This window comes from Sinocyclocheilus anshuiensis, unplaced genomic scaffold (assembly GCF_001515605.1).
Source record: "Sinocyclocheilus anshuiensis isolate Anshui unplaced genomic scaffold, SAMN03320099.WGS_v1.1 scaffold281, whole genome shotgun sequence".
Taxonomy (NCBI): domain Eukaryota; kingdom Metazoa; phylum Chordata; class Actinopteri; order Cypriniformes; family Cyprinidae; genus Sinocyclocheilus; species Sinocyclocheilus anshuiensis.
Window position 1 is genome coordinate 1 of NW_015540849.1, and position 11622 is coordinate 11622.

General features: G+C 36.8%; 2 protein-coding genes across 11 annotated transcripts in view; both read right to left on the minus strand.

Annotated features, from left to right (window-relative positions):
- Positions 1–128: 128 nt before the first annotated feature.
- On the minus strand, positions 129–9289 carry LOC107687693 (coiled-coil alpha-helical rod protein 1-like; the record flags this gene model as incomplete). Its single annotated transcript, XM_016485138.1, has 16 exons — positions 9090–9289; positions 7433–7676; positions 7206–7364; positions 7056–7131; positions 6840–6947; positions 6194–6288; positions 5979–6093; positions 5766–5876; positions 5514–5654; positions 4163–4273; positions 3421–3527; positions 3121–3233; positions 2971–3046; positions 2284–2405; positions 2034–2201; positions 129–227 (listed from the first exon to the last, which is right to left on the minus strand). Coding segments are annotated over exons 1-16 (1915 nt in total), but the record flags the coding sequence as incomplete, so codon positions are not given.
- Positions 9290–10122: 833 nt separating this feature from the next.
- LOC107687653 (cohesin subunit SA-2-like) overlaps positions 10123–11622 on the minus strand; it is a 20044-nt gene continuing 18544 nt past the window's right edge. For 8 of the 10 annotated variants that reach the window (XM_016485056.1, XM_016485058.1, XM_016485053.1 and 5 more), the window contains exon 34: positions 11527–11550. In XM_016485056.1, the coding sequence (XP_016340542.1) occupies positions 11527–11550 (24 nt within the window). Of the gene's footprint in view, positions 11551–11622 lie in introns of all 10 variants that reach the window. The other 2 variants (XM_016485055.1, XM_016485062.1) reach the window with 1 other exon arrangement.

Sequence of the window (11622 nt, forward strand, 5' to 3'; positions counted from 1 at the left end):
CACACACACACACACACACACACACACACACACACACATAAAAGAGAATGTGTGTTCAAGTAATGCGCAAACACTCATCTATCAAAAATGAATACCATGACATTTGTATTTGTATGTCAAGTATGTACCTGCTTTTGTGTGCTCTCTCCTCGCTGTTTTGAGTTGAGCCTCCATGGCCCTGAGCTTCTCTGCACACACACTCTCAACTTCTGACACCTTCTGTAAAACTACACAAACATCCATAATCAGCTTTTACATCTTCAAAAATATGCAACTGTACTCCACAACTAGGGATGCACCGAATATTCGGCAACCGACATTATTCGGACGAAAATAGCAAAAAAATATCTTTCGGTGTTCGGCCGAATAAGCGAAAAGGCCGAATAATATGAACCGAACAATGACGAACGCGATCAAATAGAGGCACGCGCTAATGCAGCAAACATGTCGACAGCGTTTAAGTATTTAAAGGGGTGGTTGACTGTTTTTTTTATAGGCTTGATTGTGTTTATGGGGTGCAGTCTAACATGTGTTAATGCTTCGTTTGTTAAAAAACGCATTATTTTTCACATAACTTACCTTTATTACACACCGCTCTGTCCCTTCTCCTCTCAATGCGCTGATCATTTCCTGCTTTTATGAAGCCCCTCCCTCAGAAATACACGATGGGCTCTGATTGATTAGCTGGCCCAGTGTGTTGTGATTGGCTAAACCGCCTCTAGCGCTGTGTGCAGAGCAGGGCTAGGCCAGGAACAGGATGAGAACCCTGCTTTAGAACATTTTGAAACTTGTGAATCCATTAGAATCGTTAGAAGACAGAATCGCGATTCATATATGAATAACTTTGCAGATATTGTTTATGATCACACAGCAACATTACACAGTAACTAACATTAAAAAAGTGAAATCGCAACCAACCACCCCTTTAAAACTATCAGAGAAAGACACAGAAATCATTACAAGCATGAAGCACCGACAGCGAGAGACTTAGTGCTGCATCAAGTCTCCGATGAGAAGAGGTGGCTAATGCTGGTGGTTAGGTTACTGTATGATGATTGAAATCGCGAAATTACCTCAAACGATTAGTAAATAAACTGCAGAATGTTATATTTTCTAATGCACGCACGAATTGCATGACATCGCTGCACGAGCTGCGGCGCAAGGGCTCAGAGTCCAAAGCGCGATGAAAATCTGCGCTGAAACTGTTACTCGTCCGTTGCTCAGTAACATTTTTGTGAATTTTTTTAAAGGCATGTGACAATGTGATACGTGCGACAAACATCTTCCCAAATTCATAATGAGAATCATTTATAAATCTGCATGCTGTTGTCAACAAAAAGAAGCACTGAGATCTTCCTGCGGGTTTCTGCCAAAATAAAAGCCGAGAAAAAGCAACAACTCCATCGACATTCATAAATGATAGTATTGTAATTTTACTGTCGTTATGTAAAATTAAATTAAAAAGTAAGACAATAATAATGATAATAATAATTACCCTACAACAGCTCTGTTAATACATTTATTATAACAGCTCAGCAAGGCTGCCTTTATTTGTACAGTAAAAAATACAAAAACAGTAAAAAGCACATTTTGGCAATTTAATTAATGCAATTGTGAAAAAAATGGCAAAATAGGCCTACATGGGGGAAAAATGTGAAAAACCGTGTTCGGTATTCGGCCCAGTGTTTCATTTTGTTTGGCTTTGGCCTAGAATTTTCATTTCGGTGCATCCCTATCCACAACCAAACCTGAGCAAATATTAGATGGAAACACAGAAGCACAAATGATTCTTCACCAGAGTCTGTGAGCAGAGTGGAAGCAGAGCTGCATGATTTTGCCTGGAGCAATGAGCAATTGATGTCAGCGGAATTCACCATGTGTTAAACACAGTATTAATAGACTATTAGCAATGAAAATAAGAGAATAAGATGGAATTTGTGAAGTGAATACACAATGCTTTGTGTGTGTGTGTGTGTGTGGGGTGGGGGGTTTGAGTGCCGTTACTTCACTCAAACACATTGCTCTTCACGCACCTGAGTCACACTGCTGCTGTAGTCTCTGGGCCTCAGCACGGAGCTCCACAACGGTCCCCTCATGCTCTTCACATTGTCTCTGCATCTCCATTCGACTCGATTCTGATGCCTCCAACTCCTCCCTGCTTTGTGATAGAGCTTCCCTCAGGTGTCCCAGCTCTCTCTCTCCTGCAGTTTGCATTCAACACAGTTACAGTCCTCTCTCTTTAATATCTTCAGAAGACATTCAGGTTGACGTTTGTGTACATACGCTGCTGCTGGAGTTCTGACAGGGAGGCCTGGATGAGCTCTGGTGTGCGTTTGAGTTCCTGTGCGAGTTTGTCTCTCTCTGCGCTCAACAACACCACCTCAGCCTGGAGACTCTTAATAAAGCTGCAACACAGACAGGAGATAATGGAACGGAATACTAGTATACTGCTTATTATACACAAATAACCAGGATGGGTGTGCAAATGTACTTGTAATATACTTTGTAAAGCGACCTTGAGCTATGGAAAGGCGCTATATAAATAAAACTACTACTTCTACTTCAAACAGTTGTATACTAAAGTTGTCACTCCCTGTATGTCTTGTAAATAAAAACAGCTATTTTTAATCTTTAATCCAACATTGTATCTTCTCTTAACAGAGCGATCTATTGTTTCAAATTATTATTAAAAATAATAATGTTTAATAATTTATATTTAATAATAATTATTATATTAATAATAATATTTAAAATAATAATATTGTGTGAATATTACTATGCATTGTGGGATAAAACATCTAAAACATTACAAAACTGGCTTGTTTTAGGTCATTTTAAATATATATGATTGAGCTGAACCCAAGCTATCTTTTATTCCTGAAGCTTCCAATAATCAGTGGCGAAAAAAACTCCTTAAAGAAATTTTACTTCGAATATCAATGTCTTTGATTTATTCCCATGATTCTGTACCTCTCCGACACTGCTGGCTCTGGAGATCTAGTAGCTTTCTTGGTTCTCCAAAGAGCTTCTTTCCTTAACAGCAGCCCTGCAGACAAACAGCCCATGTATATTTAAAGTGAAACACACTTACATACACTCGCACACAGATGACACTCTCACCATGTACTGTGTCCAGACGTTTGGCAGCGAAGGTGAGTCTCTGGTTCAGCTGACTTACACTGGACTGAACTGCTTCCATCTGACCTGCCTTCATCTCTATGGCTGACATCACTCTGATGAGAGCGATAACACACAGAGAGAGACAGATGTTTATGGATGAGCTGGCTTCAGTGCTTTGGTCAGAGGAACAGTCAGCTTTAATCTAATCGTGACAGTCACGTTGGTATTTTTTAAACTTGTTTAATCCAAAGAGACTTACAGAACACTAACAGATTCAAGGGGTGTGACTGTGCGTGCTACCTGTGTGCTGTTTCACTGATATCATTCAGTGATCCCTCGGTACACTTATTGCACTCTTTCAGCTGAGCATTCTCCTGTAGAGCACTGTCCAACTGCTGCTGTACTCCCTGAACACACACACACAAAGCAAGCACATGGGCTGTCAGAAACGCACACTTGCCTGCAGGCAATACAGAAGAAGAGTTTCAGTGCCATCACTGATCAGCTGGACAGCTGCTCTGAATGTGGTGAGTAATCACGGATGAACAATGTGATGTTAAAGCAGCAGATCTTCTGAGTCAACGCTGAACAAGCTTAAACCTCACTAAGCTCAATGCAACCTGTTCAAACTGTTAAAAAGCAAAGATCACAAGAAAAGAATGAGGGACGAGCTTATGGGGGCTGGAGACAGAGTGCAAAAGCTGATCATGTGAATATCAATGAGCTACATTTTTAGCGAGTAACCACATAGAATTTCAGTCCGGTTTCTCATGCACGTCTGTCATATCACCTGGAAGACCTATTATGTAATAAACCCTTCATCACAGCATGCCTGGTTAGGAAATGTATAGCGCTGTGAAAAAGTACATTGAGTTCAGAAACCCAATATGAATATCAGAAGAACATCTGGCATCTGTGCAGGCTTTATCCATTACCAATGAGAGGAATTTCATTCTAATGGAAGGACCACAAGACCTAAATCTAACTGACCCCACAACCAGACTTAACTTTAATGTATGTGCATACTTGTATGTCAAAGTACCTCTGCGTGTACATGCTGTAACTCCAACTGGGCCGTTTTGTCCTCTAGTTGGTGCTGAAGGACACTGTTCTGCGACTGCAAACACTCTACTTGCTGCTGCAGAGAGGAAACCTACACACGCATACAAAAAAAAGTACTAAACTCAGATTTGAAAACACTAAACCGTAAGTAAACACTCCCAATAGCTCAATGCTGAACAACAAAACAATGTGATGATAGAACATAGATGTGTAATCTAATGTGGAAACCAGACATTTTTTATGTTGACAGCCAAGATTGTACAGACTGAAAATGTATTTTAATTAATTAACCGACATTAATTATCCATTCAAAAGTTGAGATTTTGTATACTTTTGAAATACGTTAAAAATACAAAGGAACATAATATTGTGAAATATTATTACAATTTTTAAAAATTGTTTTCTATTTTAATATATTTTAAAATGTCATTTATTCCTGTGATGGCAAAGCTGAATTTTATCAGCCATTAGTCTAGCTCTCAGTATCACATGATCCTTCAGAAATAATTCTAATATGTTGATGTTGTGCTCAAGGAACATGTATTATTTTCGATGTTGACAACAGTTGTGCAGCTTAATATTTTTGTGAAAACTGATACTTTTTCCCCCCCCCAGGATTTCAAAAGAACAACTTCTTTTTTATAAATATTTATAATAATGAAAAATTCCTTTTGATCAAACTAATGCGTTTTTGATTAATAAAAGTAAAAACTGGAAAAACAACAAGTCAAGTCACCTTTATTTATATAGCGCTTTTAACAATGCTGATTGTGTCAAAGCAACTGAACAGCATTAATTAGGAAAATAGTGTGTCAATAATGCAAAATGACAATAGTAAACACTAATTTTTCAGTTAAAGACAGTTCATCATTGAATTCAGTGATGTCAACATCCAGCTCAGTTTAAATAGTATCTTTGCAATCAAGTCAACGGTATCGCTGGAAATGAAGTGTCCCCAACTAAGCAAGCCAGAGGCGACAGCGGCAAGGAACCAAAACTCCATCGGTGACAGAATGGAGAAAAAACCTTGGGAGAAACCAGGCTCAGTCGGGGGGCCAGTTCTCCTCTGACCAGACGAACCAGCAGTACGGATCTGTCTTTGGTGGCTGGAACAATAGTTCTGCCCAGACAACCTTCCTCACTCCAAATGTTTGAACAGGTGTATATTATGGACACTATATTTAGCAAAAAATATTCTCTTATATAGGTAAAAATGAATAAATGAATAAAATAAATTTCAGGGGTCAAATAAAAATAAACATGCAAAGTGGTTAGAAATGTTCATCTATCATAGTACACTATGCATGTGCATGAGAATGCATTTGCATTACCATGTTATGCAGTTGTGTTTTCTCTGTGTGAAGTTGTAAATCTCTGGTCTGCAATTTAACAAGCAGCATGAAGACCTTTTGTCTCCAAACACTCAACATCTGCCCAGCTTTACTGCCAGAGTACAATGGGTCAGTCTGCACCTACACACATAATAAAATACCACTAAATTTATTAATGAATTAATATCTGTCAAAATGCATTGGTCATTCATTTCAAATACTACATATGCATGTCTGCATATGTAATCTTACCTGTTCACCTAGCTCTTTCTCCTGAATAGCCAAAATGTCAGTGGCTGCGTTAACTCGAACATTCAGCAGCTGGACTGATAAAGACAGGGCTTCCTTTTCCTTCTTTAAATGCTATACACACATAGTCATAAAATAATTACATTCATGCATTCAACATTATTTAAAGGACAACAACTGATGCACTAGTTGCAATTCAGCAGACTGTTTACACACCTGTATTTGTCGTCTAAGCTCTTCCTCTTCCTTTTTTTCTGTGATGTGGCTGCCAATGTATGTCCGCAGTTTCTGCACACACTCAGACAGTTCCAGCAATGAGCTGTTCAGGACACTGCACAAATACAAATCATGTGATATCACATAAACAGACCTGTAGATTATTTGTCATTTAGAGAGAGCAGCATCAGCAACATTTGTTTTCTTATACTCACCTCAGTTGATTTCTCAGCTCATCTCTCTCTGATATCACTTCCTGTATTTGGGTCCTCAGTAAGGTCACTTCCTGTGCAGCATCGGTCATGACATTCTGATATTCAAAGTGGTTGAAAATAAGATAAAAAAAATATATATATCACATACACCATTACAATGAATCGGCAAGTCATACAAAAAAAGAAAAATGTAGGACAGGAAGATTAAATATCAGTTTTATCTCTCTTAGACAAATTAAAAAGTCAAAAAATGCATGAATCATTCACAATAAGGCCAATAACATGCATTTAGAAAAGACAGATAAATTAATAGGGTGGACTGTAATTTCATGCCGACATTTAAAGGTGCGCTAGGGAAAATTTCTGGGTTAAAAATGAACAACAAAATCAATTACTGAGCAAGTATATACAAAAAAAATCAATGTTCAAAACTGTCTCCTTGCCTTATGATATCATACATTATTTGCATAATAACAATGTCTGGGTGGATTTCACGGGACAAGTCCGTTTTACGCCACTCATCTGTTCATTAGTAATGAGCTTTTTATTTATCTGAGCTACAGTATCATCCATTGTTGAAACTAAGAAACCTAATTAAGACAAATGGGAACAAAATATAGCCACTCTATTGTTAATTATGTCTTACCCGTGTCTCTAGTTTTTGTTGCAGTCTCCCCATCTCCTGCTTTGAATCCTGTAACTCTTTCTCCAAATGTTGATATTTTAATTCATACTCTCTTTTCAGGGTTGAAAGCTAGACACACAAATTCAGGCTGTATTTAGAAACTAGAATTTCTGTCCCTAAAATACACATTTTTCACCTGTTCTGAACGATTAGGGAATAAAGTGAAAGTGTATTTACCTGGTCTTGGCTCATATTTAGTTCAGCCTTGCAGCTTTTCAGTTGACTGTGTAATTCATCACGCTCTATACACTGTCTGTAGACACACACACACATTTCAGCCCACATACGCAACTGAAGTAACAAATCAGTCAGTTTGAGTGTCTGTACCTGTTTATTTGGTTTTGCTGATCTCTGACCTGCTCTCTCAAACACTCTACTCTTCCTTTCAGACGCTCCATCTCTCCTCTCATCCCTTCCTTGTCTTCTCTTAACCTTTCCATCTCTTGCAGCAGGGGCTTTGAGCTGCTCCTCTCATCTTCTGGCAACCTGACAGAGAGAGATGAATTTACAGACAGACCAGTAAAGTCACTGGATGGGCTGATGTGTTTGTGTACCTGTGGTCAGGGAGCTGTTGTATTATTTTCTCACTCCGGTGTTTCTGATAGACGGGCTGCCATGCTTCCACTGTAGCAGGCTCTGTCCAGCCAAACCCCTCCTCACTGAATTTAGAAGGGGGCAGAGCTCTAAACTGTGGCAGAACTTGGGTGGGTGTGGTCTGTGAAGCTGTGGGCCAGGCTAGCGGACCCCCAGTAAACTGAGCAGGTGTCATCAGAGGAGGAGTGCGGTTACAGACAGATGCTGGGAGACAAATAGAAAGACTGATATTCATGTAATAAACACATAAAGACTGAAATAAAGGCAGGACCTTCAAATCTCTATTCTGAGAGTGTGTCCCCTGAGCATCTGGATTTTTTTTCTTTACATTGACAACATTACAGATGCCTCACATATGACACAATTTAACAGTACTGCTCATTATCTTCTTTTAAGTTTGTTATAATTTTTAACCACCTTTTAGCTGTCACTAGTTCACTTTTAGAAGTACAAACAGTCCATACAGTGTTGGGAAGGTTAAATTGGAAAATGTAATAGGTTACAGATTACAAGTTACTCTATTCAAAATGTAATATTATATAGTATATTTATTAATGTAACTGTAATGTTTTCAACTGTTAATCATTTTGAAAAGTTTTTAAAGCAGGTAGGATTAACCTTACAGTAGTACTCAACAATGATTACTGTCAGACTTTCAAAATCCTTCATCACTTGAATTAAGATTATAATAATTTAACTTGAAAGCACAGCCACCACAAAATCAGACTTTAGCACCACTTTTTACATTGAGATCGTTCTGAGGTTAAGTAATACACATTTAAAATCATAACAAGAAATAAAGCTATGACATAGCTATGATACTGTTCTTAAAATCAAATCTTTGCATAGCTATGGTAGGAAACAACAGGCATCTAACAATGCTTTGGGGGAAAAAAAAAAACAGTTAATCTTAAAAAATAAAACGTATACATAAACCCAAATAGGAAATCATTTTAAAAGTTATTGAATACGCATTTGTCCTATTCTGTGTCCTAAACTCCTGAGTGTCATTCCGTGTCAAATCAACCAAATTAAAAAAATCTCCCCAGCTCAAATTTTTGATTTTGCTGATATTTTTTTCTGAAGAAAGACAGACATGTATAGTGACGTAAGCCAAAATATTAAATGTCATGGATGAATATTGACTGAGCAAGTTAATCCACTATTTTGTAGATGGGGGTCAAAATGGCAATTTGTTTTTAAATCTGTTGGCTTTAGCAATCTTTGTTGCATTATGTGCCAATGGTGACCATTCAAAAATGGGGAAACAGCACTTTTCAAGTTTTTTCTCCAAAGTTTACATGCCTGTAACTCAAGAAGTATTAAAGATATCTTAATGCCCTTTTAGATATTGGGTCTTAACAAACTTTCCTTTTGGCATCTTCATTTTTAAGGCCCTAACGTTATATGGTTCAGTTCCAGAGATATTGGAATTTCAATATGGAGTAAATTGTTAAAATGTACACATTTTCAGTAGTAAAACAACCAAAATGTGGGTCAATTTGCAAAACATACATTTCTTTCAGCAGTTACGATAATATACAATAACTTAAATGCTGTTTAAACGGCTTTAGATTAATCTATTATATCACAATGCAGCTTATTCTGTTTGTTTACCTCCATCAGGAGCTTTCATGAAGTCCGCCGGCGCGTTCAGCCTTTCTGCTCTCCACATAACGTTATCCATAATAACCACTAAATGCCCAGTCTTACAAAATCGGCCTTACATTAATGTGTAAAATGTTTAAATAGTAATGTTTTGATGATTATTTCACGTCAGTTTTAGAAAGTTCAGTTGTCATGGCAGAGATTTCCGGTCGGAGCGAGGCACTACAGCGCCCCCTGCAGTCTATATTGAACAACTATAACATGCAGTATAATTTCCACTTCATCACCCTATTGACACATTTACACCGAAAAACTCAAAAATCATTTGAATCAATTGTCTTTAACCTTCGGTGTTGCTCGCCTGGCTCATCTTAATGTTAGAGCTTTGTGCATTTTAAATATTAGAAAAAGAAATAGAAACTAGAAAATAATCTGCTGAGGAGCTCAGTGACCACTTTTGTTTATTCCTGAAACCTAACCAGTCATGTTTTAAACTAAAGTTAAGAGACATCATTTTTACATCCAGAGCATCCAACATTATTCTTAAGTTCTATGTTAGTTATTTTTAATAGATGAATATGCTACATATCATGTCTACAAACAACTAACCCTTCCTGACGTGTATAGTAGAGGGTTTTTATGCTGCAAATATCCAGACCTTTTGCGCTGTTTAGCATTGATCTCTGTCATTTGTTCTGGGTGGATGTGTTTGTTCTGTCATTGATTCTTTGTGTGAATGAAGGCTTTGATCAGTCCACTGTAGAACGCTGACCTTCTTGTTCATGACCCAGAAAATGTCACAGTTGCATTCACGGTTCATAAAAATTATTTTGTAGGACAAATGTTTTTTTTATCAAATATAAACACAAAAATAATAATTCTGAGATCTAGTATTCTTCAATAAAGCAACTGATTAAAATGAAATTTTTTTTTTTATCAAATATAAAGACAAAAATAATAATTCTGAGATCTAGTATTCTTCAATAAAGCAACTGATTAAAATGTAAACAAAAATTGTATTTCTTGAATTTTAGTCAAATGCGCAGCTGCCAATGATAGCAGTGCTAAAGATCAGGAAGGTTTATTTCATATCCAAATATAAATGCAATAAACATAGTAAATTAAACAACTGACATCTTGTAAATAGAATAAAAACATCTTGGTTTTTATGTACAGTCTAATACATTAAAATACATACACTCACACACTTTTGGAAATAAGAAGACATTGCAGGACCGAAAATTTAAATCAAAGTGGGACAAATGTCCAGCTATGTGTAAAACACATAAAAGATGCTTCCTTTCCAATCCTGACCAAAAACTCCATGCAGAAATGTATTTACCAGGCATAAAACCACCATGGTTACATTTACTAAGATTTCTCACCACAAAGACAATCATCATAATTCACTCTGATTAACAAGCCTAACCTCCTAAACAACCCACAACCTCAATGAACTACACAAAGGGGAAAGACTATAGAATTTTTCACAGTGGAGCTTTTCCAAAATGAAAGTTAATAAAACATCAGTGATTCTCTCAGGACAGATGCAATGTGAATGAAACGGTAGGTTGGATACCAAACATAAAAACATTAAGTTAAATATAAATCAGCAATGATTCACATTACATTACACATTTTGTGTAAAACAAAATAATACATATATATAATTATATATTTTTTAAGATATATAACAATATATTATAATACCTATTTCTAATATTTAAAAAGAAATTGGATATATTCTACAGAAAGGGCTTTTCTTTGAAAATAGGGGGCAATGCACTCAGTGCAGAAATACCTTTGAAATTTGAAGTTGACCAAAAAAATAAAAAAATTAAAATAAATCCAGAAATGAATTTAACTCTTTTGAGGGAGGGGTGGGATTTCTACGTTTTAGCCAATCAGTACAAGTGCTTAGAGCTCTCCGAGGACCTATAAAAAAAAAAAATCAGCCACTCAGTTCAGTGAGGAATATCATCACAATATGAGGCTTAACCTACTTCTGAGAAGTGAAACATTGTGATTGATTAATTAAAAAAAGAGAGAGAAAGGTACCGTGAAAAAAAAAACAGACACTGCAAGTCTAAACCCTTTAAGGAAAGTTGAGTTATAAATGTTAGATTTAAATCACCCTTTATAAAGTCATTTACAATTGATTGTCTTTACAAAATTACCTAAAAATCAAAACTCCTCCAGGAGTTACAAAAAAAAAAAACAAAAAAAAAAACAGCTATTTTTAAACCTCCATTACAAAAGAGCATGAATAGATAAGTCTGATTTCATGCTGAAAATGTTTGTGTGTCGCCCTGTGGGCTGTTATATGTACAGATGGAAAGTTATGGTGTGTTTTCAGGAGGGAAAGAAACGCAGCACCATCATGTGCATTTAGTTCATGGAGTGAAATCAGATGAGGAAAACATGTCACCGCTCTCATGTATCCATCTCAGAACATGGAGACATTAAGGACCTGTTAGACAACACACACACACACACACACACACACACACACACACACACACACACACACACACACACACAC